A 27476-nucleotide genomic window follows, 5' to 3' on the forward strand; every position below is an offset into this window, starting at 1 on the left:
CGAAAAAAAGTTTCAATGTACTCCACGATAGATGGCGCTGTACGTTTCCGTTAGCCGTGCTTGACATTGTTTGTCAAGATGGCTGCGGCCGTAACATGCCGTCTGACTACTGCCCTCTGCAAACAGTTTCAACGCGTAGTTACGGTGTCTTCTTCACTTACACAGCCTCAATATGCAACTCAAACGCTTTCCAGATTTCAGTCGTGCTGGCAAAGGTAATGTTTTCTGTTTATTTCATGTCATGCCATGCTTAAATGTCAAAGCATCAGGCAGTTTCAGAATAACGTTACAGCATGATTTACTATACCATTTATTTTATAATGTCTGTTTTTAATATTTTCATAATCCAATGTATTATTGCTTATACAAATGCATTTTTCCAGCACTCCCGTGTATAGTCGAGCACTCCACACATCCTGTGTCAGAAAAGGTCTGGAGGAATTTTTTGACCTCCCAGAGAACTGGGGTGAATCAACAGTGAAATCAGGTATGGGCCTTACTAATCCGGGTTTATTTGTGCAGGTTTGTAAAATTTAAAGAGTCATTTTACATTTTTACAGTGTTATGGGCTAGGTCTTAAAATCTGTTAATTTTGTAAGTGCATTTGTCAAAATATGATATCGTCACACAAGGTTGATGTAACTTACTTTAGTAGATAATGATTTGTGGGGTGGTTACATTATTGTTTTAACTCTTTATAGGTGCTCCATGGACCGCGAAACAGCTTAGGACGAAAAGTAATGAAGACTTACACAAACTATGGTAATTGTATTTTATAGTAATTTTTACAACCTGAATGTTTTTGGAAAATAATTTTAAGTATCCCTTACGTCCTGTTTGTATTTCCCAGGTATGTTCTCTTAAAAGAAAAGAACATGTTACTCACTATAGAACAGGAAGCGAAACGACAGCGTGTACAGATGCCCAGTCCAGAGCGTATCAAAAAGGTAAGAAATATTTAAAATAGTACAGAAGAATTAAGTAGAATTGTATTTAAATTCTTACTGTACCCCCATGTGCTTACAACACTTACTCGTATGAAGTACTATGATTGTACCATGATACAATATTGTTCTATAAAGCCTGTTTTTTTTTACATGATTTAAACATGTTTTGGTACGTTGCATTTCAAACAGTCCATATGTAATTAACATGTATCCAAATATGTTTTCCCTAAATAGATTGAAAGGTCAATGAAACGTCTTGACACCATTGTAAACGAACGAGAAGATTCTCTCCGTTTACTGCAGACAGGACAAGAAAAATCCAGACCGGGCTCATGGCGAAAGAATGTCTTTGGCAAAACAATCTGGTAAGCAAATCATCCGTCTTAAAGGGACAGTTCACTTTTGAAAAAAAATATATGCTCATTTTCCAGCTGCCCTAGCGTTAAACATTTTATTTTTACCATTTTGGAATCCATTCGGCTGATCTCCGGGTTTGGCGGTACCACTAATAGCATAGCTTAGCATAAGCCATTGATTCTGAGACCATTAGCATCGTGTTAAAAAATAACCAAAGTTTTGATATTTTTCCTATTTTAAACTTGCCTCTTCTGTAGTTACATTGTGTACTAAGGCCGACGTAAAATTAAAAATTTAGATTTTTTAGGCAGATATGGCTAGGAACTATACTCTCATTGTGGCGTAATAATCAAGGACTTTGCTGCTGTAGTGATATTACGCACTGCCTGCAAATAGTCCCCTTGGTTACTTTCATTAGCAGAGGACTATTTTCAGGCGCTGCGTAATATCATTGCGCCTGCTGCAGCCATGTTACAGCAGCGAAGTCCTTGATTTTAAATATGAAACATATCGAAACTCTTTAATTATTTTTTAGCGTGATGCTAATGGTCTAATCAGATTCAATGGATTATGCTAAGCTATGCTAAAAGTAGCGACAGACCCGGAGATCAGCTGAATGGATTCCAAAACAGTAGAAATCAAATGTTTAACTTTAGGGGAGCTGGAATATTTAAAAAAAAGTGGAGTGTCCCTTTAAGAATATTGTTGTTTTTTCCACTGCTGGAAAGATCTTATGCACGTCATGTATCTTCATGACATAATTGTAATATTGAGTATATTTCATTATCTGGCACAAGTTTAGGGAATACCCCATCCCCTGGCACCTGAATACAAGATACAAAAGGAAGCGTTTTTATGAACCATTACATGTTACCCCATACACAAGGTAAGACTAATGTAAAATTATATACAGCTAATGTGATGTGTGTGATGCATTAGCTAACCTATAATAGATACATACAAAATCTTTTTTTTGTTCTCCAATTCAGATTGAGCCTTGAAAACTACCTGAAAAATAAACTGTGCAAAGCAAGAAGGGAACGGGGAAACCAGAAAAAGCTTGCAGAAATGTTCCCAAAGAAGACAGCACATGCATGAGACCACTAGAAAAAGCAAGGATGCTTTGCATTTAATGTTGTCTTTTCAATACAATACTGATTTAAACTTGTACAGTCAAATAATAAATTCACACTTGTTCGTAATCAATATACTGTGATCTGTATTGTTTATCATTTATGTTGGCATTAAATATGTGAATTATGAAGATTACATGGCATCAAGCCTCTATTAATCAAATTATATACAATTTTCACGGAGGCAGCATAAACTGTTTTAAACGTGTTAAAGATCAGATCAGGGTTTAATGTAAATGAACACACAAAAAAGTTTTTTTAAAGGCATCAAAACAGACCAGTTTAACAAAAAACAATTTTATTCCCAAAACAGCCGATCAATGTTAAAAGCATAACAAACATTTGGTTTCTTGTGATTATTATTTTCTAGGATGTAACAGTGGTGCAAAACAAAAATAACTGTCATACGCACTGATACGGTTTGAGGGATCCTGGCAAAAAAAGATGCAGTCACTGTTTTCAAAATTATTCAGGTGGTCAGAAAACTTTGTTGCCAAATTGGATATGAAAATATTCTGAAAGTATAAAAGAGTGCAATCGCGTGGAATTGTTTAAAATATGGTTTGTTTGCACACAAAAAAAAAACAGGTGAGTGTCCTTGTTAGTTCCCGAGTCAACTAAGAAGGCTTTCTCTACTAGGTGTGTTTTTTTTCTTCCATCTCATTGAGGTTCTGAAGGGGTGGGTTAAGGGCACTTCCTATCAACACACTGTTTCCCTCCTTCCTCATACTCCTGTTTTGAAATCCACATTTGCTGGAAAGTTCCCTAAAAGTGAAAAAATTAGAGACGCATTTTATTAATCAAAAAGTTTGCTTAAACAGTGACTGACACATTATATTCTGTATCATAGAGATATATTACCCATGGACCGAAAAACGAGTTGTGTATAGGGCTGGGCAAAAAAATAGATTTTTCGATTAATCGATTAATGTATTTCCACAAACATTGAACGTAAGATTAACGTTAATCTTATTACTAGTCTTCTCCACTAGATGTCACCCTCTTTTTTGCCTTGCGCGATGTTACCAAGAAGCGAGAGGCGAGCCTGTCATTCATTCAGTCAGTCTATATTCTAATATATTATAATATTCTATATAATCTATATTTAGGTGTATAAGTTGAATCGAGTATAAAAACCGAACCGAGAATCGGAACCGAAAATCGGATTGAGAATCGTATCGATCCATCAGCTTGTCAATCGAAATCGAATCGATCTGGAACATCTGAATCGATACCCAGCCCTACATGGGTAGCATGGGTTTATTTGTAGCAATAGCCAAATATACATAGTTTTTGTTCATGATTTTGTTTTTAAAAAATCATGTTCTATGAAGATATTTGGTTATGTCCTACCATATATATATTGTAAAAATGTATTTATCGTTGTAAATGTGTGTTGCTAAAGACTGGATAACTTTAAAGGTGATTTTGTCAAGATTTAGATTTTTTGCACCCTCAGATTTCAAAATTGTTGGTTTAACTTAAAAGTTACCTGGTTGCCTTAAAATGTTAAGTTAATTCAACTTAAAAATATTATATAATTCAAAAGAGTGTTGTGTCCACTAATATTTTTAAGTTTAATTAAACTCAAATTTTAAAGCAACCAGGTACTTAATTTGAACCAACAATCCACATACTATACATTAATAGAAAGCTTATTTATTTATAACTTTCAGATGATTTATAAATCTTAATTTCAAAATTACTTATGGTTTTGTGGTCTTTGGGTCAATGACGTGACGTTAATTATTTTGTGTCCATATGGTTCAATTTAAATGTAAGGGTTAAAATTTCAAAATAAATTTGCAGATTAAATTTGCATACATTCTCTTTTTTGAGGACAAAGTGTAAAATTTCTGGCTTTATTTCATTTTGAAATCATTTTTGGGGGAATTGGAAAAATGTCAAATGCTAAATAAAAAAAATATATATATATATAAAATATCATCTATATATAGAGAGATTTTTTTTACATATATTTTTACATAATTTGTCAAAGATTATTTAGAAAAAAAGCTGTTTTCAGAATATGTCAGAACAAATATTACAAAAACACTTTAAAATTTACATTTAGAAATAACTAATAAAATGATATTTTAATGATTTTTTTAAAATGATGATTACGCTTACATGCCATCAAGGTGGATAAAATATTTAATATTTCTGTAATGTAATTTTTTTGTTGCATAAAATCAACATAAATACACCATCATGTGCATTGAAATAAACCTGATGCATGCTTTTACAACAAGTTTTTTTAAAAGATTTTTGAATTTCTCATCTTGCCGTTTTTGTCACTGACTCCTATATGCTGTTGCTAAACTTAAATAAATGGAGTAATCTATGGTAAAAAGATAAATAAATAAATACTCACCAGTGATGCAAGAATGGACCCTCCAATCCAAGCACTAAATCGCCGCTCTACAGTTGTGTTATTGGCTATCAATTTCAAACGCATACTCTGCACAGCGAGTAAGAAAAACATAGATATTATCACAAAAGTTGAATAATATCTTAAGACTGATACCTAATATTTACAAAAGTGTAAAAACAATCACTTGGCACTCACTGGTGGCGTCTTCTGAGAGAGTTCTCTGTTAAGTCTGTCTGTAAAGCCTTGGATGAGAGTGTTTCCTCCTGTAACTACTACACTGCCATACAAACCCTATAAAACAACAACCAGCATTTTCCCACTTGTATTGGCAGAAATACGACAAAATATGAACAAAAAAACGTGAACAAAAATGTAATGTGCAATCTTACTGGTCGAATATCTATGTCACACATGCCAACACTGGTGGTTACAACATGGCCGACTCCCAGCATGGTGTTCCCTGACAGACCCTGTGAGAACGATATAAATAAATGTTGGAATAAAAACAGAACTTTTAATATAACTTAAGATAGTGTATATACTATAGCACGTCTTGCCTTAGCGTTTGAAGGATCAAAGAGACCCTCTGGGATCTTAAGTCTTTCCGCTCCAAAATCACAGTTGTATCCATTAGGCAGCTCATAGTGAACAGTGGGCATCTGGGCTGCAACTCTGTAAAGAACAGATTCTCACTGAGTATTTGGTGTTTATCACACACAATTTTTTTTTTTTAATTACTGGATTGTAAGTTTGGAAAATTTATTTTGTTCACATGAGATCGTTTGCTGCATTAACAAAAAAATTAAAACTTACATTAGGTTTACATCTGTGCTAGTAATGCATGCAGGGCAGTATAGGAAAATGTATATCATGTCAAATAATGTGAAGATTCATTTATGCTTTTTTGAAACCAAGTTAGGGTTACACATTTTCTTAAATGGACTATAGACCCCCTAAAGTAGCACAATGTTTGAAAAACGCTTTGAAAAAGGGAATCTGGCCGAGTACAAAAACACTTGTAGCCAATCAGCAGTAAGGTGCATGTCGAGTCGACTAACCAACATCATTGCCTGGGTTGCTTATGTGTGGGGCGGGTCTATCAAAAGAAGGTCCAGATTCTATTAGGGTAGGGGCGTGTTTGTTTAAGTGATTTCAAATGTCAACATTGGCTTTCAGAGATTATGCACCCCGCCTTTAACAGAAAACGGCAATTATCTCCACTTTTTGCTAAAAATGTGGTATTTTTGAAGAAACATATTTGAGATGTGAAAAAAGAGAACAAATAAAGGTAAAACTTTTTAGTAGAGGGTCCGTTTTTTTGTTTAATATATTGTATGTTTATATATTTAAATAAAGAAGGCATTAAACTGTCGAGGAAAGAATTAATATATCCACTGTTATTAAACATAAAAAATAATAGGACCTACTGTTCATCATAGGGCGAGTCTGATACCTGCAGCACAGAGGCTTGAAAATCCTGTATAACAGTCTGAAACAATAGGCAGCAACATTTATAACAGATGACTCTCCATCTCTATGCGAGTAACTTGAAATTATTCATAATTTTGTTTGCTTACATTACACATATAGTTATGCCATGTACGTGTAACTTGAGGTAGCTTCTCTTTTTTCTTCCAAATGGCTGGTGAGCCTTCACGAACTGAATCCTTTCGGGGAAAAAAAAACATAAAACTACTGGTAAGCAACTCAAAAATAATTTATACTTGTATAAACTGAATATAATGAACATGAACTGAATGGGTGATTCTCACAAAACCATTGAAACACCACGGCACTAATGATTTTAGCTTTAAAATGTGAAATATAGTAACATTAAAAAGCATCAGAATTAACACAATACTGTGTTCTACCTTGCACAATGTGTGATTTCAACATAAGAATTTTTAATTGTACATTTTATCTCATTTTCTGCGGAAATTCTCATTACCGCAATGTGTCCGGCTGTGTTTGAACATGTGTTATGTTGTAATTTAATCAAATAAACACAAAAATATTAAGAAAAAAAATAAATTGATGTCTTGCTAGACTACTTTAGATGACAGAAAAAATATTTACTGAATATTCATGTATAATAATAATGAAGAAAAATTAGGAAAATGATGTGTCCATGCCTGATGTTCTCATCCTCCGCAACACTTTTTGAGAACAGTTTAAGCACACATACAGAATTTTAATAAAGTTTGATTTTGAGTGACCAAGCACATGGACCACTTACTTCAAGATGGCTACAAGGTAAGATCATTTTTTTACAGTTAATTTGAAATATTGTCTTGTCAGAATGCTTACACAACATTTTGATTATCATTACCGCAACAGATGCTTATTAAATGTTAATTTAATTTATAGAAGCATAATACTTTGATTTTAAATGCATATGCAGAATCTCCAAATTATGTTCTTTCAGGTTTGTCATGTCATTTTGAAAATATGTCAGTGTTGATGTTTTCTGACTGTTGCGGTAATGAGATTTTTTAGGACTAATTTTTTTAATTATGTTACAAAAAGTGTTAAATGATAAGTAAAAGTTTTTAAATTAATGTTCCCATTTAGTCCAGACTTTGTTTTTCAATGTCTGGTGGGAAAAAAAGTAAATTTAAGCAATTTTTACATTTTCATGCTTGACATTTTTAAAACCAAGTTTTCGTGAGAATCACCCGAATAGAAAACCGCACCTTTGATGCAATCATATACGGAGGCACTATTTCAACGCTCAACTCTTGAAACAGCTCTCTACATTGCATACTCATGAAATCACCAGCGAGAGGGGACTTTACAATGCCTGCAAAATAAAAAGCATATCTTAAAGATATGCCAACACACAATGCTACACAAATCATACATATTTGTATTAATTACCTTGTTGTAGGACATAACCATCATGCACTGGAATAGCAGTTGTGTGTGTCGAGCCACTGTCTAACACTAAACCTGTCGATCTTCCATTGGCAAACCTGGAGCGCTGAATAAAGGATTTAACTTTTTTTTCCTGATTTTCTAACCCCATCCTCTTAAAACCATTACATTACAGAATCAAATTGAGGTCTACAGTTAGTCTTCTTCACAATAAAAGCACTAAATACGAAGTATCTGTATCTTTCCTGCCAGACAGTGACAATAAAGGATACGCAGACAGGACAGCGGATTTACACAAGAAAAAAGCTGGAATGTTGTAATGCTCAAACATTAGCTCGGTCAGCTTCTCTCTCTTTGCTCGCGTGTTCCACTGCGAAAAAACAGAGGACATTAGTGAATGGCACGTTTTAGTCAATGACTTGCAGTTGCCACGTATTATTTATTCCCCAGATCAATCAAATCAACATACCGAGGCTTCTGACATCAGTACTGGATGTAGACTGGGCTCTGATTTGAAATGCATTTTGTATGTATGATCTAAAATGGCTTGGAAACTGTCCCAGTCCTCAACTTCAAGAGACAAGAAGAGAGAAAACGGATTAAATTTGAATACATTTATAGTTTGGTTAACTTATTCACTAATTAACCAAAAAAAAAACATACTCATCCCATTTTTGAGAGGTGACATGACCTCCATGCTCTCTCGGGGGACCCTCAGCTGGTTGGTGTCGATGTAGTAGGTGGTACCACTCTGCTTTCCCTTCTCCCCATCAGTCTCCATCGGTGTACTGCCATCTTCCCTGTCCAGTGTCACACCGATCACTGTGGGGAAATCAGCCTAAAAACCACAAAACCCATCAGAATCGACATCTTTCAGTTTTGGGACCAATATGTGAACTCATCTTACTGTTAGTTACACACCTTGGGGCAATCCTCTCCAGCATATCCAGCTCTCACTGAATATGAGCCCATGTCAAAGACAAGAGCTCCAACTTCATCTGTTCAAAAACAAATAGCGTAAAAGAAACAGGTGATGATACAATTAAATTAGAATAACGTTACACTCAATTGCAATGACAGTGATGTAGACAAAAAGGTACGACTCAATATGCCATTTTACAATTCGTTTAAAACTGAACAATAATAATAATTCAAGTAGCAATATCTCGTAGTGCATATTATCAAATGTAACAATCTTAAATATTTGTCTTAATAGAAATGGTCATGTCATGCTAGTATTGATGGCTAGCGAGCGCTCATAAACGTGGCGCGTTCATTCATTGATTCTCCCTCCAAAACGGCACTTACCGCCTCCATACACTCCGCCACTCATTCTTGCGCCTGGTCAATAATGATAGACAAGAATTGCTTGGTTGCTTATTTTAAAGCGTGAAAACAAAACCGTAACGGTGCGTTTTGTATTTTCACGATCACAACAAAGGAAGCGAATGAGACATCTTCGGGGGGATTATGGTGGAGCGTGAGTAAACTACAATGTTTAGCGCCACCAATCGGCCTGGGGGAGAAAGTGACGCTACTTTTCCTGTCAGTTGGCTCCAACTCTAAATTAAATAGCAAAACGTCTTTGCTACTTAAACGAATTGTAGATTCAATTATATATGCGTTCTGATAGCTCAGGATTCGTTTGTAAAGTGACCCTTATTGTACGGTTTGATGGCCTATTGTTTTGTCACAAATCTTTTACTTTTAATGAAAACAAATAGATGTGTTATCTAGATTCTAGAATACAATAAACATGCCAGCATAGTTTATAATTGTCCCCTTGGCTGGCCTCAAAGAAAAACACTGTTATAAAATTATATGATAGTGTCATACTTTGATTGTTTACATTCTGTTTAAGAAAAAAAGAAAAAAATACTACAACTACTACTACTAATAGTGCTACTACTAATATTTTAATTTTGCATGCATGTATCATAGTTCTTCGTACCTAAGTTTTTAAAATTAACTTTTCACTTACATTAAGTATAAGGTTACTAATAACTACAAGTTATTGTTTGATCCTATAGGATTTGGATTTTTTTTATTTATTTAAATGTTAAAAAATTATTTATTTATTTAATTTTACAAATTGTATTTGTTTAAAAAAATTATGTTTTTGCTAAAAAAAATTAAATATATATTGCATTATACAGTATATGGGCAAAAGTATTGGAACACCTGACAATTACCAAAAGGACTCTTCTTGAAACCCTTTCCACAAGATTTTGGAATATTTCTGTGGAAATTTGTGCCCAGTCATTCTGTAGCACATTTATGAGGTCAAGCCAGATGTTGGACAGGAAGGCCAAGTTCTTTTTAATTTTTTTTCTTATCAAATTAAATTAGCAACATACAATAATTACAAATTTGACAGTAACAATACAAAGTATGCTAAGGGGGTTACAATAAAATATTAAATAAAGTACAATTTTTCAAAGTTTTGAGTGCCTGTTGCTTTAAAGAGAATCTTATAGAATCAATATAAAGTTCCATTTCTTTTTTAAATGATATGAAACAGGGTTTTTATTTTTCAGAAAATTTACATTTGTGAATATGAAATTGTGCTAACAAAAGAATCAGATTTATTATGTAAATACTATTGGTATGGTAGTCTCTTTGATTCTTCAAAACAAAATAAAACAAAATCAACATCAATAATCTTAACAATAAAACAACAAACATTTTCCCAAAAGGGTTTTAAAAGTGGGGAAGGCCAAGTTCATCCCAAAGATGTTCAGTGGGGTTGAGGTCAAGGCTATGCGCAGGCCATTCAAGTTCTTCATGACTGGGGCACAGTTATGCTTAAATAGAAAAGGGCCTTTACCAAAAAGTTTGGAAGTCTTCAACTAAGGAAACAGGAGAACGCTGGTGATCTTCACGCACCATGCGCCTAGCAGTCGTTGACCCCGATCAACTTTACATGCTCTTCCGCATTGTGACTGAGTTGCTGTTGTCCTTATGCTTCCACATTCCAATAATACCAGCAGGGATGAAATTTCACAAACCGTCTTGTAAACAGGCATCCTTTACAGTACCATTCCTTGAAATCACTGTGCTCTTCATAATGACCCATTTTGTTACACAAATGTTTATAAATTGACACAGCATGACTTAATACAATAATTAAATGGTGTGGCTCAATATTTTTGTCCAGTTAATGTATGTATACGCCTACTAAATGATTTGTTGCATTATCACAAAATTCACCAGCAGGGGGAGACAAGACCTGAAAAAACATAATGGGGATCTTAATACATGATATGCTCATGCTATAGCAAAATCCATGTTTGCCTACAAATTCTTATGGAATTGCCATTAATAGTGAAAAAAAACTTTTAAGTCTTTTCATTAAACCATTTTGAAATATGCTTATGCTGTAACTTGTTGTTATATGCTTTAGTGAGCAATGTACCAAAGTAATTTATTGCTAAATAAAAAAGGCTGATTGTTTTTATTGTTTATTGTATTAATTTAAGATTATTTTATTTATTTATATCAATTTCAGGGTACACATATTTGCACCCTAAAAACGTTGATTTCGTACTATTCACATCAGTATTTAAGTAAACAAGTGTTTGTTTAAGTGTGAGTAATATCACTATCACTCATCAACAAAACAATCCGATCAGATTATGTTTATATACAAAGAACCACACCCATCCAGCTAGTAATTCGTCACCAATTCCAGTCTAAAATTTTACACATGTATGCTAACAGACTCGTATGTCTAGAAATCTTGTGGTTAAAATGTTTATGGTTTCCTCAACCTTCATATAATAACCTTGTTCCATCATATGAAATGTTTTTAGAAAGTTATGTTTATAGACATCATGATTCATGTCTATGAGACTGCATTTAGTTTCCTTATTTGTCTGGTGAATTATAAAATACTAAGTGGGGAAACTATAAAAATAAATTCCTAGTTACTTAAAGGGATTATAAAAAGCACTGGAAAGACAATGTCCAGAAGAAAACCCTTTCAAAAAAATAAAATTAAAAGTATTTTGTATTGGCATATGTCAAAAGCATTTTTGCAGAGAATAACTAAGAGGGTTTGTGTACTTTTGATGAACCAAACAGATTGAAAAAACATTAATTTATATCAGATGTGACTAATATTACACTAAAAATAGAAAATAAAGGCAGATCATGGCAACTAAAATGCAATTTTCAGGGTAATTATTGAGCTTAAAGGTGTAGCAAAAATAATGCTGAATAGATTTAAAGGGAGGTGTCCTTTTGTTAACATAAGCTCAAAATAAGTTTTTCTGTCTGCAACAAGTCTGTCTGTTTTGGTATCTATTTTAATTACATGAGAGACTAGAGAATATCAATGAAATACTCATTTAATCATTAGTGATGTCACGAAATGTCATCATTCGCCCTAATCTTAATGTTTTTACTGATATAGAACTAGAATGAGTATTTGTTGGCACAAAAGTTTCTTTCTGTTTGGCAGGTTATTTTGTCTGTTTGTTTTTCTTTCATCATTTGCATATCATGAAACTGATCGCACCAAAGATGACTCATAGACACAGCAGTTTTCATTCTAAGATGCACAAACTTAAACCTACCTGTTGATTTAAGAAAGTCATCTGCAAGCTTTTCAAAAAATGATGACCACTATGTTGTCACATTACACAACATACATAATTTTCTCATTATGACCTGTCTTACAACCCGAATTCCGGAAAAGTTGGGACGTTTTTTAAATTTGAATAAAATGAAAACTAAAGGAATTTCAAATCACATGAGCCAATATTTTATTTACAATAGAACATAGATAACATAGCAAATGTTTAAACTGAGAAATGTTACACTTTTATCCACTTAATTAGCTCATTTAAAATGTAATGCAGGTCTCAAAAAAGTTGGCACGGGGGCAACAAATGTCTAAAAAAGCAAGCAGTTTTGAAAAGATTCAGCTGGGAGAACATCAAGTTAATTGATATTAAGTCTGTAACATGATTAGCTATAAAAGGTATGTCTTAGAGAAGCAGAGTCTCTCAGAAGTAAAGATGGGCAGAGGCTCTCCAATCTGTGAAAGACTGCGTAAAAAGATTGTGGAATACTTTAAAAACAATGTTCCTCAACGTCAAATTGCAAAGGCTTTGCAAATCTCATCATCTACAGTGCATAACATCATCAAAAGATTCAGAGAAACTGGAGAAATCTCTGTGCGTAAGGGACAAGGTCGGAGACCTTTATTGGATGCCAGTGGTTTTCGGGCCCTCAGACGACACTGCATCACTCATCGGCATGATTGTATCAATGACATTACTAAATGGGCCCAGGAATACTTCCGGAAACCACTGTCACAATCCGCCGTGCCATCAGCAGATGCCAACTAAAGCTCTATCATGCAAAAAGGAAGCCATATGTGAACATGGTCTAGAAGCGCCGTCGTGTCCTGTGGGCCAAGGCTCATTTAAAATTGACTATTTCAAAGTGGAATAGTGTTCTATGGTCAGACGAGTCCAAATTTGACATTCTTGTTGGAAATCAAGGATGCCGTGTCCTCCGGGCTAAACAGGAGGGAGACCTTCCAGCATGTTATCAGCGTTCAGTTCAAAAGCCAGCATCTCTCATGGTATGGGGGTGCAAAAGTGCATACAGTTTGGGCAGCTTGCATGTTTTGGAAGGCTGTGTGAATGCTGAAAGGTATATAAAGGTTTTAGAGCAACATATGCTGCCCTCCAAACGATGTCTATTTCAGGGAAGGCCTTGTATTTTTTAGCAGGACAATGCAAAACCACATAATGCAGCTATTACAACAGCATGGCTTCGTCGTAGAAGAGTCCGGGTGCTGAACTGGCCTGCCTGCTTTCACCTATAGAGAACATTTGTCGCATCATTAAACGAAAAATATGTCAAAGACGACCACAAACTCTTCAGCAGCTGGAAATCTATAAGGCAAGAATGGGACCAAATTCCAACACCAAAACTCCAGCAACTCATAGCCTCAATGCTCAGACATCTTCAAACTTTTTTGAAAAGAAAAGGAGATGCTACACCATGGTAAACATTCCCTGTCCCAACTATTTTGAGACCTGTAGCAGAAATCAAATTTGAAATTAGCTCATTTTGTGCATACAATTGTAAAATTTCTCAGTTTAAACATTTGCTATATTTTCTATGTTCTATTGTGAATAAAATATTGGCTCATGTGATTTGAAAGTCTTTTAGTTATCATTTTATTAAAGTTTAAAAAACGTCCCAACTTTTCTGGAATTCGGGTTGTACATGTTTCCTATGTTTTCTAAAGCGAGACTAAGAATACAATAAATATTTAAACAAGAGAAATATAATGATGGCCTGATGGCTCACATATCTGTCATCAAAAATGCAAACAAACTGGCCACATGATCACATTTATTTTGTGTGTGTGCGTGCATGTGTGTGTGTGCAGATAGGGAAGTAGTGGTCGGAGAACATTGCTTGTTGCAGTTTTACATTAAATACAGGAAGCAGCCTAGTGTTTGGTTTGATATACAAAAAGTAAAATCTGGCATTAATTAAAAATCAATGTATGCAATAAATGTTGAAAACATTAAAAACGTAGGCGGCTTCCAACAAAGATTATTATAAGAGAAAACTTTGAATAAAAGTTTGAATTAAATTTTTTTTTGTTAATTTGAAACAGGCTAAATTACCATACACTGTAAAAAAAATTCCGTAGAAATTGCAGCTGGGTTGCCGGTAACTTACCGTAGATTTAAATTTATGTTTTTTACTGGCAAAATTTTGTTCAAAGTTAAATGAACATTTAATATTTACAAGTCTTTGTCTTTACACAGTAAAACTAAAAAAACAGCATCAAGCAAAACATTCTGGGAAACAAAATCTGAAGCAAAAAACAGAAAAAAGGTTGATGATGATTTCTGGTTCCCAGAATGCTTTGCATGAGGCTGTTATTGTATAGTTTTATTCTGTAAAGATAAAGACTTGTTAATATTTAAAATTTATTTAACTTTGAACAAACTCTTGCCAGTAAATAACATAAATTGAAATCTACGGTAAATTACTGGCAACCCAGCTGCAGTAACATTGCAATTTCTACGGAATTTATTTTACAGTGTATGCCATGCAGTAGCCTATACTCCAAAAAAGCCTGGGTTATTTTTAACCCATAATGGGGAAATATTGGAAAGAATCACCCAAAATGACCCAATGTTGGGTTGTTTTATGCAATCATGGGTTATATAAACCCAGCAGTTGGGTTAAAACAACCCACCATTGGATCAATTATAATTCATTTAAGAAAAGAGAATGAATAGGTGCACCTGGCTTGTGTATGCTTGTTTGCATGCTGTGCACAAGGCTGTTTTGCATGATGATCTGAGTGGGGGTTGGTTGTATTCATGATAGAATGAAGGTTCATGATAGAAAGGGTATTCATTACTGTGGTCAGTTAACTTCAACTGGTGTACTAAACATTTTTTAAAATTTCAATTCAATCATTTATAAAACATATTATTTTATAATATAATTTCATGTATATATAACTTAAAAAAAATAAAAATCTATATTTAATTAACGTGAAGAAATACTAATGTTTAAAAATATCTGTTTTAAAGCTTAATGCGTAACATCAAAAAGTAGGCATAATAGGAATCATACAACATTACAAATTATACAATAACTGAAATATTTTATAATACATTTTATGTTTTGTGGAAGAAGTACAAAAAGTTTTAATGTAAATTCCAACATTCAGACTCTATTTATTTTAATCATTATGAATTAATGAATATAATTCATGGCAAGCAAAATAGTAAACGATGTATGGTTCTCAAACTTTTTCAGCGTGCGGCCCCCTTTGTGTACGGTGCATTCCTTCGCGCCACCCCCCCCCCCCAAATAAAATTTATGACAAAAAAACAGTTCTAAAACTTCACATTTTAATTAAACAAAACATTAAATTATACAAATTAGTGCTGCCTTATTTTTTAGGTTTAATTTCACAGAATTCATGATAAATTAATGTATTTTATAAAATGTCATAGACCTGGGGCCCCCTGGCACCATCTCGCGGCCCCCCTGGGGGCCCCGGACCCCAGTTTGAGAACCACTGGTATAGGCTATAATTTCTATACTGTAGCCTATTCATATTGTTAATAAAAAGTTTGAATAAAGTCCTTAAAATACATTTATGAAAAAATACTGAAAATATTACTCAGATTTGCTCTGACAAACTTTCTTTGTTTCATCATTTCACTAAAAAGATGGATTGTATAGTTCACCTCCATGGTTACATTAAATCATTATAGAAGACTGAAATGACAAGCATTTTCATTAAGTGTTATGGTTGACATATCATTGTCACGCAAATGTAAACAATGTTACAATTCCGCAATAGTTGTAAAAAAACATAATATATATATATTTCTTGCAGTTCCTTTCACCTCCGCCACGTGTCACTTTGACAAAATGAGTTTCTGAAGGCTGTTGATATGAACGCGCACAAGACGAGCGCGCGCATACGTACAGCCAGAGAGAAACAAGCAGTGGCAGGATGGCGAGCAAGGACACAAGACAGAGTTTTCCACATCCAGCCCGAACAAAATCACCATGTGTCGGATTTCTGCGCCTTTTATTTATTGCATTTATTCACATGGCACAGGCGAACAAACAAGGTAACTATCTGAAGCGTGTTATGTGTTGTAAAGGACTGTTTTGCCGGAGTGTTTATGGATTGATATGAACTGCGGCTCCACTGCAAGCTAATGACTGCTAGCATCGAGTCAGAAAACAAAATAAATACTGAGTAAAGCCTCAGCCACACTTTTAAATTCACTCGTCTGGGTTGGTTAAATGAGCAGTAACTACTTACTGTTTTCATTTTCAGGAAACCAGTTAGAATATAGGGTTTAGAGAGTGGTTCACTTGGAGTTTTAAAGCTAACAGGCTTAGTCATATTACATCAGCTAATACACCACATCTGAAGTTACTGTCACTTTCAATAACAGCAATGCACAATGTGTTACTGATCTGAGACCTATGCTTTTAATACACGATAGTTTTCATCTTTTTGTAATAAGATAATTATTAAACATGGTGTTCACTGTCCAGTAATGTCTAACTCATGTCAGCTGGTTGATTGGCTAATAAATACTGTTGTGGTAGGAAACGGTTACTACGTTAATAACCTACACGAAGTGTTATATATGGAATAATATTAAAATTGTTATCTGTGCCAATTTGTGTTAAGATTGAAAGTGAATGCGAGTTTTGTTTTGAGGCCCAGTCTGTCAGTGACATGACAACCAACTAGAAGTAAAGAGGAGGTCACTGAGTACTGCAAGTTCATGCAAGTTTTAGATGTATTTATGTTGTCCTAAGCACAGTTAAATACATTAGTCTTGGATGTTTCTAGATATTTACACTAATTTGTTGTAGAGATTTATATAACATAAATTGAATGATCCAGATGATGAATGATCGGTTTGTTAAAGCAAAGTTTAGATATCTTCAATCACTGGAAAAAGTGGGAAATGAAAGTGCAAAACAGTTGATTTGCTTGTGTAAAAAATTAGGATTTCTGTGCTTTGATCGTTTTTTTGCTTTATTTGAATGATTTTAACATACGTTTACCTAATTGTTAAGAAACAATTTAGGGTTGTATATTAACAGTATGTCATTTAAGGGCTTTTCGCACTGCGTTTAACCCTGGGTTATCTTTGTTCGAAACCCTGCTTTTAACCTTAAATTAAGGAGCGTTTCAAACTTGTAATTTAGAAGCGGGGTTATCACTGATATTAATGAAACCCTGCTCCGAAGCAGGGTTACCTCTGCTTTTGCGGGGTCAAATGCATGCAGTGTGAAACGAAGCGGGGTTAGAATGTTATGACTCAATGCTTATAAACAGATAGCCAATAAGAAACTAAAAAGCACGTTTGTGTGAAACGTTTAACAGATAACCCAGGATTCTGTTAACCTGGTGTTTAGAATAAAGCCCGATTTATAGTCGTGCGTAAGTTCTACGCCGTAGGCTATCCTTAGCTTGTGCGTAGCTCTGCGTAGCCTGACGTGCACCTTACAAAAATTTGAACAGCGCGTCAGTTCTACGTCAGTTATTGGTTCACCAGAACACCTCCCGTCAGGTTAAAAAAACTGTGTCATAGGTATTTCCATTTGCGACGGTGAAAACAAAGAATGGTCAAATGATTAAGAATGAGGAATGATTTAACTCAAACTGCAACAAGTGTCACTGTTTATTTACTTCCATCATTGCTGGTCTTCTCAAATTATACACAACAAGTTGCTGTTTCTTCTTCGTTTGTGGGTTAATTGCCAAGCTTTTTCTTCTTTGACGGTCGCGCTGCTACTGTGGTTGCACGCGTGGATACTGCCTACCAGTGGTCTGCACGTGTGTTTGCAAATCGATGCGGACGACGATGCAAAAGTATAAATGAAAACCGACGCGGAACCTACGCCGTCACGGCTATGTCGTAGGACCAACGCACAACTTAACAAGCCCTTAATACTAAGGGGTTAACTATTTCAAGTGTGAAAAGCCCTTTAGACGCTGTTTACACCTGGCATCAGGGTCCGAAATTAACTTTTTGGCTCACCTGCCACGGGGACTGGTAGATGAAAAAATCCACCAGCCAAACACATTTTTTACCGGCCAGAATAATAAACAGCCTTTTTTTGTCACATGTACATTAATGTAATTTGCTGTATTCATGGCAGGGCTCGCAAAATTTCAAAATCAATAGGGCATCTAACCACAATGTTTAATCTGCTATTCTTGTTGTTGTTTTGATGCTGTTATTTTTTAACAAACAAAAAGACTGGATTTCCATGTAAACCAACTTTTCCTGCTCATCCCCACACCAGATATACTCACCATTTAAAAGTGGTTTAGTGGGTCACACAAACTCACAGTTTGGATCATCCAGTTACAGATTGGATCATTTTTTTCGGTCAGAAAAACAGGGGCTACTGTCGCTTTAAGAGTCACTCTCTTCACTGCCCGTACAATCTATACTTTAAAGCTTGCTGCGAGAGATTTAATTTTCTTATGTGAGGATAATGACTGACAGGACGAAGTTGGAGGATTGGCCCGACAAATCCATGACAAATCATGACGGATTGCTTCCTGTACTGCGTCTTTTCGCGCGATCGCGAAAGTGAAAGTAAAACTCGAGCGCGGGCTCAAACGTAATTTAAATACCCATATGCCTGAATTTCATACACCATTATTACCCATCCAAATCTGTGAAAGAATGCATAAGCATTTAAATATATTTTTTCCTCCCTATAAGTCAAGATAGCCCGACGGGCAGGGCGGGGATGTATTTTGATAGCTAATATGCAGCAGATAGCTGCAGACCGCAAGTTACCTGCAGTACTAAACAGACGGTCTCTAGTGCGAGACTTGGAGCGTAGAGACGTTCTGTGGCTAGCTCACCTCGTTCCCAGATTAGTTACTGTCAAACACATTATATTGCATTCATATTTTGGTATGAAAATCACCCGCCAGTGTGGCGGGTAGCCTTTTGAATTTAGTTGCCAAACGGAAAATCTACCCGCATTTGGCGCTTGGCGGGTGTTAATTTCGGACCCTGCCTGGCATTAACATGCGTTTTCGTTGATCGGATCACAAGTGGACGACGTTAATGCCAGGTGTATACGGTGTTCAAAACATTTTGAGCTTGTCCACTTTCGACCACTTTCAACCACATTGAGGTAGTCGAAACCCCTTTCGATCGGATTGCTTTTGTAGTGTAAACGCACATGTGGTTATATATGTGTTCGAACAGCCACAGGACACCGCCTTCTCTACGCCCATTTATCTAATCTGAGGTACTGAGATCAACGTTTTACGTCTTTTCTGACTTCTAGCGCAAACACACGGTGTACAGCGCTATCTTTAGCCTTTCATTGATAAAACTAAAGCGGCTGATCTCCGCAGTTTCATTTTGCAAGCGTGTGAAAGTCGCGCGATCTTATTTCATCAATTGCGCTGAAAATTCAGAGAAAGCTCTTACATATACATGTACAAAACACTGTGCAGCATGTTTACTTAAAGCAAAAGCAGCGGACTCCGACACAATATTGGATCGCGTCCATATAAACTCATCATTACTCCCACTCACGTTTAAATGACAGCGGGGCGAATCGCCCACCGTCTCGACAGACCACCCCCTCACAGTATTCAGTACAGATGCGGTCGAAAGTGGACAAAAGAGACGGATTTAAATACCAGGTGTAAACGTGATGTGTCTTTCGTCCACTGTGATCCAATCGATGAAAACACATCTTAATACCAAGTGTAAACAGTCCCTTAGTGTTTTAATGGCTAAACTGATGACTTATAATGCCAAAATTCAATGGCCAAATATCGACCAAAATATTTGTCTATCACTTTGTCAAGGCTGATATTTGATATCTTTGGTACCTATGCATTTGGCTGACGCTTTATCCAAATGTAATCTGTTTGTCTTTTTTCCACGAAATCAACCCCCCAACCCTTTTCTGCTAACACAACTCTCTATCACCGGAGCTTTAGGAACATGGTGCATCTGCTTTCAAAGAAAAATATATTGTCTTTGTTGTGAGCATGTGTATTGAAGTTTCACAAATGAAAGCAACTAGATACTTTCAGTTAAGTTTACCAGAGATGGACCTTTCTCTCAGTACTTGAGTACCATTGGTCGGTAAAGGTTTGTGATCTTTGCCCTTCACACACAGCATGCTTCTTTTCTTCATAATCCCAGGATTACTCTTCCTCTTTTCGTCAGGGCAGTGAAGCAATTCAAAAGTGCTCTTACAGATTTAGATGACTAGAGCCTTGGTGACAGTTTTTTAGTTAGAAATTTCAACATGATATTAGTGACATGTATATATTTCACAGTACTAAAATTTCTGTAGTTGTACCAATACTAGTAAAATTACACAGTTCTCTGTACCAATTTTGATACCCGAAGCAAAAGGCGAAAGCATGCAAATTGAACAGCACTCTATTAAATATCAATATAACATTTATAAAAGGCAAACAATTCTGCAAATTTCAAGTTTAAGGTTGGCGCTAAAAAGCTTAAGCAGCTGTTGTCTGTGTGTGTTTGCTGGGGTTGTGATGAACATCCTACTCAGTCTGCTGTAGGCATGGGCCTGTATACGATTCTGACGGTATGATAACCTTTAGCAAAAATACCATGGTTTCACAGTGTTGCGGTATTGCCATTGCAAAACTAAAATGTGTTGTTTTCAAATGCCAGGTAAAAAGCCTTTAAATTATAATATGTTTCCAAAAATTATATAATATTTTCATAATGTATATTAAATGTAAACATAAAATTAGGGCTGCACGATTTGGGTAATTTTCCCCATTGCGGTTATTGATGCTAATATTGCGATGCGCGATTGCGATTATAATAAATGGTATCATGAGTCAACTTGATGGGTTTTAAGGAAAATCCACACACAGTTTAGTGATAATGCTAAAATGTGTATTTGTAAAACTAGAACTGTTTTCGTATTGCCACGTGATGTAGCAACTGCTCAGTGTCAGTAATCCTAAATCCAAAATACTGCCATACAACAGACGTAGAGTTTTTTTTAGCTACCAGATCACTGTCAATATCCTCTGCATCCATCTTCGCTCTGGTATTTCCGCGCTGCGCACACACAAGTGACGACGCACACCACACGCGTGCATGCCACACATACACTGCCTTTTTTGTTTGTTTTTCTATCTTTTTTTAAACAGCAAGGAAAATCATCAAACTGTTATCAGAAAGTTTGTGTTAACAAGTCCACACATTTATTTATTTAATATAATTGCAATGTTTTGCTGTCATATAATTGCACAGGCTGACATCACGATTGCGATGCGATTAATTGTGCAGCACTACATAAAATCAATCACATGACTTAATGATTTAATGAATTTTGTAAACACAGCTCATACCTTGGAGACGGTATCACAGAACATTTTAGTGGTTTTGAAACCTTGACTTTTTAAACCTTGGTATACCTTGAAACCGAATCAAGCATAACATTTAACCATTAAAACGTATTTTTTATTAAGAAAAAGTAAATAACTGCATGATAATAATTGTAATTGGTAGGTAGGGCTGCACGATAAATCACATGCATTTGTCATGCGCATCTCGTCAGTTAAGGCGGTTCCGCAATTTGTAGTAATCGCCATCACCTGCTTTCAGATGGAGCAGCATTTACTTCACCAAGCTGTAGTTCACTGACAAGCTCGGCCATATCGCATACATATCGCAGGTGATACGTCTGTGATAGTTAACTCGAAATTGCCCCGGTTAATGGTAAATGCTGTAAATGCTGCTCTATCTGAAAACGGGTGATGGCGATTTATAGGGGTGCACCGTTATATCGGCCGATGATGCTTGCTATGCTTCTCAATGAATTACGGTGAAATGTCGCTACATCCAAAATCCAGAGGGCGCTCTCGTGCAGCAACTCAATATGTGCTGTAGATGAAGAACCATATAAGCAGCTATGACACGCTAGGGCTGTCAAAATTGCTCAAAAATGACGTTCGAATATTCTCCCTAAAAAACCCAAGAATATTCGAACTATTCGAATATCTGGTTGCCAATTTTTTTTTAACGACGCATTACGTCAATAACAGGACTAATTAATATAAAGAGACATAACTACTTGTATAGGTAGTCTATTTAAGTTTAAACATATTTGACAACGTATATTACATACACAAAACAAGTAAATCAAGAGACATCAAAGTGATATGGTACCTCGGTTACATTGCTTGACAAAACTCCCTGAAGCCTGCTCCATCCACGACACTGATCGGTCTCATGTCCTTACAAATGAACGAAACTCATTTCTCCGTTATGACCTCTTGTCGTGTTGCAGACAAATAGCTTGTGGCGGCGATGCAAAGTAAGTGTTAAGACGTGACTGTTTCACTGGAGTTCCACACATTGTGATCTCGTACACACTGCAAACTTTCAGGAGTGACAACCGCATTTAAATGTGAAAATGTATGATTGACACGGAGATAATATAGCAACGGTCTGCCATCTCACGTGCTTATCACAGCTTTGATGAAAATAATTTAACAGCATTATGTTTTGCAATAAACCTCCGTCGTGTCGTTGTGTATTGTACGCATTTGTGAGGCTGCACGCTCTTGCAGTGTTGCCAGGTCCTCGTCTTTTTTGTACTCGCATACCATTTTAGCGCTTAACCGTTTATGGCTTTTGGCTCATGAAGCGATCAAGTTTTTGGTGTTGTTAAAATGTGAAGGTGCCAGTCCCAATATTTTGATCTTTGAGGTAAAGCGTTTGGATTTATTTTGGTTTATTATTGGATTTTTCTTGTTTGCTGTTTTTTTAGTGCAAGATCTGGCAACACTGCGCAGCAAACGCTTGTGCCTCTGTCATTCTCTGTATCGCGCATACAGAAGACTTTTCCCCCTTGTAATAATTTATTTCTTCAGAAGAGAGACCTGTCATGTCCATGATGCACGTTTAAATACTTTATTAACTACTAGTTGTTCAGTTCGGTTATGTAGGCTACACACTATGCAAAGTTTCTGTAAACGCGGTTGTCACTGCAGTTTGCGGGAGTTAATGCGGTTGTAGAATGCGATTGTCAATCCCATAAATTACTGAAGTGTTTGTGTACAGAACAGGATTAAGCATTAAAAGTTGATGCGACAAACGAATTAATATGCAGTGTGTACAAGATACCATGCTCATTTGGGTGCACATTTTCGAGATGTGACATGTTGCTAGTGGTCGAATGGTATGCTAACAACTTTATCTCGCGGCTCAACAATTTTACCTCCTACCGACCAAAATCCAAAGTACATAGCTTTTTAGATTTGGGGGGTTAAAATCGCTTTCTCTGCTGCGGTCGACTTTCTGCCATTTTCCATGCAAGACGCGTCAACTTTTAACAGTGATAGACAGTGTGACTACTGTGACCTGTCCTTGAACCAGGCGCACTAGTGCGCCCACTCACAAAGCAGACAGCCACGCCTCTACTACCGCGGGCTTTAAAAAAAATAGTTTATTCGAATATTAACTTTCATATTCGAAATTCGTTTTTTTTAACTATTCGAATATATATTCGAATTAAGAATATTCGTTGACAGCCCTATGACACGCAGCTCCTGGAAATGGCTTAAGGATATATTTATATTGCTGTTCTTCAAACCTTTTCAAGTATTTTCATGATAATAAAGAATATGTATAATGATTATGTTTGACGAGTGTTGCTTTTTCAAATGCATGTTATAAACGACTTAAACTAACAGTGATTTCGGCCTATATAAGGACTTACTGATCAAAAGCCATAGTACATGAAATAGCTGTGAATAATATCGGCTGTGCGATTCAGAATAGTTACTGTGGCCACGTATTATTAGTGTATATCGGCATTTATCGTTGCACCCCTAGCGGTTTACTAATAATTAAGGAACCGGCTTAACTGACAAGATGCGCATGACAATTAGATGTGATCTATTGTGCAGCCCTAGTTGGGCATCTGAATAAATAAACTAAAAGTGCTTAAGTTATATATGCATATGCCATTTTGTCTGAAACTACCTTTTAGACAGCACATCAAAAAAATGACTTGATTATTTTTTGTATCGATTTGGTACAAGCTAATAGACATGATGATAACATTAAATGGTTAGTGGTTTGGGGTTGAGTGTGCTATCCATTTCACAAGAAGTCATCTATCAAATCTAACCAATGTCATTACAATGTTTTGTTAATGCAAAACACTTAGGGCCAGATTTACTAAATGGGCAAATTAGTGTGACAGCGCAATTTCAAAAAAGCGCAGATGGTAATATCTGCTAGTTATCAAAAAGCCACCAAATAAATAACACTGGCGCAACAGCTGATTTCCAAAATGAACATCTACTAAGAGCATTGCAAATTGGTTCAGGGTCCCAAATAAGCATAGCTAATAAGGTGCGGGAGATCTACTTACGCCTAATGTGCTTGAGTTCTGCACCCCGGACATGGCAGTGGAAAATTTGGGGTGTGAATTCCCAGCTAACGAAGCCATAGTACACTAAAAACAACTGGAGGACAAAAAGGTTTACAAGAAGTTTTCAAACCCCTGTTATTGTGTGACTTCTACTAGTGACTCCATTTCCTATTTCCTCCAGCAAATAAAAAATAACATTGCTTGGCAAACAATATTTTTGAAATTTTTGAATGTTCCTCTGGCATTCCAAGTAAACTTTTGCGTGTATAAAAAATCCTTTGCCTTGTACCACGCACTCTCTGATCTATGTGATTTTTCTCATATCATCAACATTTGCAGCCATTTCAAACGCACAATAATTTAAGACATGCCTTTTTGCATTAAATAATGGCCCAAACATTAGTAAATCACATTACGTGAATCATTTAAATGCTCTCCTCCCATAAATTTGGCGTCTGAAAGGGAAACTCCTAGAAATGCATATGCAATAAGGTCACAGAAATAACTAGACCACACCTTTTCACAGAAAAAAATTATTCATTCAATTTACTTAATTTTTTTAAGGTAAGTGGTCGCAATCAATTTATTTAAGCTACATTTAAACAAAAAAATTAGAAAAACAAAACAAAAATATTGGGATGCACCGATAGGATTTTTTTGGGCCGATACCGATTTAAACAGACAACTTCTGGCCGATACCGATATTAAACACTTGTATACAGTATTATACAGTTGGTCTATTAGCTAGTTTATTTCTGCATCAAATTATTTTTACTGAACATGGATTGGATCTAATTAACATTCAACTGACCAACATAATAAGAGAGGCACATATTAAGCTAAAACAAATATAATAAGACAGCATGACAACCTTCAAAGGTGGTTTTTGCTATTCAGCATTTCTTTTATTAACAACATTAACTCATTTTTTACATATAATGGATTTCTTAAATAAACATAAATAATGCCAGCGCTATTGCAACTTCAAAAAAAGTTGGACTTCTTTTCCCCCAACTGTTTCTTTTATTGTCCAAGACATTTGAGCCAGCTCAACAAAGGTTTTCTGTCGGTGCTTAAGTATTGTGCACACCAGAACATTAAATCATTTTAATTGAACAACAGACATGCAACTCATTGCCTTTATGTGGTTAATTAATAAACAATCTGTATCGGCCTTTCTCGTGCTATTACCGATATGCCGATGGTTTCAAATTCATCAAATATCGGCCGATAAATATCGGGGCCGATACATCGGTGCATCACTACAAAAAAAAATGGTTTAAATGTAGCTTAAATAAATTGATTGCAACCACTTACCTTAATAAAATTGAGTAAATTGAATGAATCATTTCTTTGCAGTGTAATTATCCACTGCGAATCTTTAGAAAATCCAGGCAGTCGTTAACAAAAAATTATGGTTTGTACTGGCGCAAATTGTTAGTAGACCTGGCCCTTAGGGTCCAAATGACTTTAATTAATAGACCCATTAATCACCTCTTACTCTTTTAAAGTCCTAAGTAAACATAATAGTTCCAGAGACCACACAGAAGCTTAAACAGATGGGTAGATGCTTTAAAAATATTCACTTATTCCTGAAAATGAATGCACCGCTTGTTTTCTGTGACAACCCTGTTATTGACTTGGGAACTCACTGAAGGCTTTTTAGTCAAATATAAGGATGTTTTACACTCTTCACAAAACAAAAAACAGATCCAAATTATCTCTGACATCATCCTCCTCATGGATCTGTAAAAGGGAGATCTTTAAACAAAGTTTCATCAACAACAAATCACCTTGAATTTTTAAGTGCATAAAAACTAAACATTTCAATGTTTACTTTGTATTAGTTGCCTACTGGGTATTAATCACTAAGAAAACAGCAATGAATGGGCTTTTAAATAAACACTCTGAGGAAAATAAGCAAAGCAAGCAAGTTTAACTGCTGGTGTAAAGAGGGGATTGAGGTCTCTCTGTTTACTTCTCATTGTTAGTTTTTTGGTTCTCCTGATTTTATATCTTATGGTTATAACAGGTTCAGTGTTTAGATGTATACATAACTGTATAGAGTACCAGAAAATATGTGCTAAGGGCAGCACCTAAAGTTTGTAAAAGGTCATTTTGGGGATCTTCCCTCTCCAAGACCTTGGCTTATCTGCTCAACAAAGAAAAGAGAAGGAAAACGGGTGACGGGAGATGTGCAATTGCTGTTGCATAATTCTCAGTCTCGTCATGTCTGGTAAAGCACATAATGTTCTAGCTTTCAAGTCATAAACCACATTTGGTTTTAGTGTTAGGGTCTAGGCTTGGGCGGTATCCAAATTTTGATACCATCAAACCGCCTCCCTATTTTACCCCGGTATACGGTATTACCGTGAATAATTATAAAATTATGACGTAATCAGACAGCGTCACTATAATGTTGGCTAAACCCTTCAGAAACTGAATACCAAACACTATACTGAAATAACAAAATAACATGCACAACAATATTAACAACTTTTATTAGCAACAACTAGCAGTTTATAAAAAAGATAAATACAAAAGGTCAAACAGAATTAACCAGTTGTCGGTTAAAAAAATTATCTCTAAATTAGGCTATTATAGACAGTGGACTAAACGCGACTACAGTTAGCCATCTCATTCCAATTTCCAGGATATTTTTGTGTGAAGTGAACAAGTCCCTCACACTCAATATTTCGTAACTCGCCTGTTTGTACTTATAAACCAATAAAAACATTTGGCGCAAGGTCACGGCATTTGGGTTCTGGCGCGAGGTCACGACGTTTGGTTTTGTGCACTCACATTGCATCAAGCTAAAATTTTATCAAAGCAACA

General features: G+C 35.6%; 3 protein-coding genes across 6 annotated transcripts in view; 2 read left to right on the top strand and 1 right to left on the bottom strand.

The window, feature by feature from the left end:
* Window positions 1-34: 34 nt before the first annotated feature.
* Window positions 35-2510, top strand: mrpl47 (mitochondrial ribosomal protein L47). The gene is made up of 7 exons (XM_073870210.1): window positions 35-215; window positions 384-487; window positions 702-762; window positions 851-947; window positions 1182-1307; window positions 2090-2190; window positions 2294-2510. The coding sequence occupies exons 1-7, from the start codon at window positions 79-81 to the stop codon at window positions 2400-2402; spliced, it is 735 nt and encodes a 244-aa protein (XP_073726311.1). The 5' UTR covers window positions 35-78; the 3' UTR covers window positions 2403-2510.
* A 208-nt stretch (window positions 2511-2718) lies between these two features.
* actl6a (actin-like 6A) lies at window positions 2719-9173 on the bottom strand. The gene is made up of 14 exons (XM_055213540.2): window positions 8994-9173; window positions 8607-8683; window positions 8349-8523; window positions 8155-8255; window positions 7958-8055; window positions 7689-7783; window positions 7505-7611; window positions 6389-6478; window positions 6239-6300; window positions 5369-5483; window positions 5201-5281; window positions 5007-5102; window positions 4812-4898; window positions 2719-3202 (listed from the first exon to the last, which is right to left on the bottom strand). The coding sequence occupies exons 1-14, from the start codon at window positions 9016-9018 to the stop codon at window positions 3122-3124; spliced, it is 1290 nt and encodes a 429-aa protein (XP_055069515.1). The 5' UTR covers window positions 9019-9173; the 3' UTR covers window positions 2719-3121.
* A 6982-nt stretch (window positions 9174-16155) lies between these two features.
* The window catches only part of tmem131 (transmembrane protein 131), a 75485-nt gene continuing 64164 nt past the window's right edge, over window positions 16156-27476 (top strand). For 3 of the 4 annotated variants that reach the window (XM_073870212.1, XM_073870213.1, XM_073870214.1), the window contains exon 1: window positions 16156-16324. In XM_073870212.1, coding sequence (XP_073726313.1) covers window positions 16204-16324 — 121 coding nt within the window. In that variant the 5' untranslated portion in view covers window positions 16156-16203. The remainder of the gene's footprint in view (window positions 16325-27476) is intronic. The other variant, XM_073870215.1, reaches the window with a different exon arrangement.

This window comes from Misgurnus anguillicaudatus, chromosome 8 (assembly GCF_027580225.2).
Source record: "Misgurnus anguillicaudatus chromosome 8, ASM2758022v2, whole genome shotgun sequence".
Classification (NCBI taxonomy): domain Eukaryota; kingdom Metazoa; phylum Chordata; class Actinopteri; order Cypriniformes; family Cobitidae; genus Misgurnus; species Misgurnus anguillicaudatus.

Coding starts and splice junctions, on each gene's coding strand:
- actl6a (XM_055213540.2), bottom strand. CDS start 9,018: ATGAGTGGCGGAGTGTATGGAGGCG. Junction 8,056..8,154: donor TACTGATGTCAGAAGCCTCG/GTATGTTGATTT, acceptor GTTTTTTCGCAG/TGGAACACGCGAGCAAAGAG. Junction 5,282..5,368: donor TTGATCCTTCAAACGCTAAG/GCAAGACGTGCT, acceptor TCGTTCTCACAG/GGTCTGTCAGGGAACACCAT.
- mrpl47 (XM_073870210.1), top strand. CDS start 79: ATGGCTGCGGCCGTAACATGCCGTCTGACTACTGCCCTCTGCAAACAG. Junction 216..383: donor TTTCAGTCGTGCTGGCAAAG/GTAATGTTTTCT, acceptor GCATTTTTCCAG/CACTCCCGTGTATAGTCGAG. Junction 488..701: donor TGAATCAACAGTGAAATCAG/GTATGGGCCTTA, acceptor AACTCTTTATAG/GTGCTCCATGGACCGCGAAA.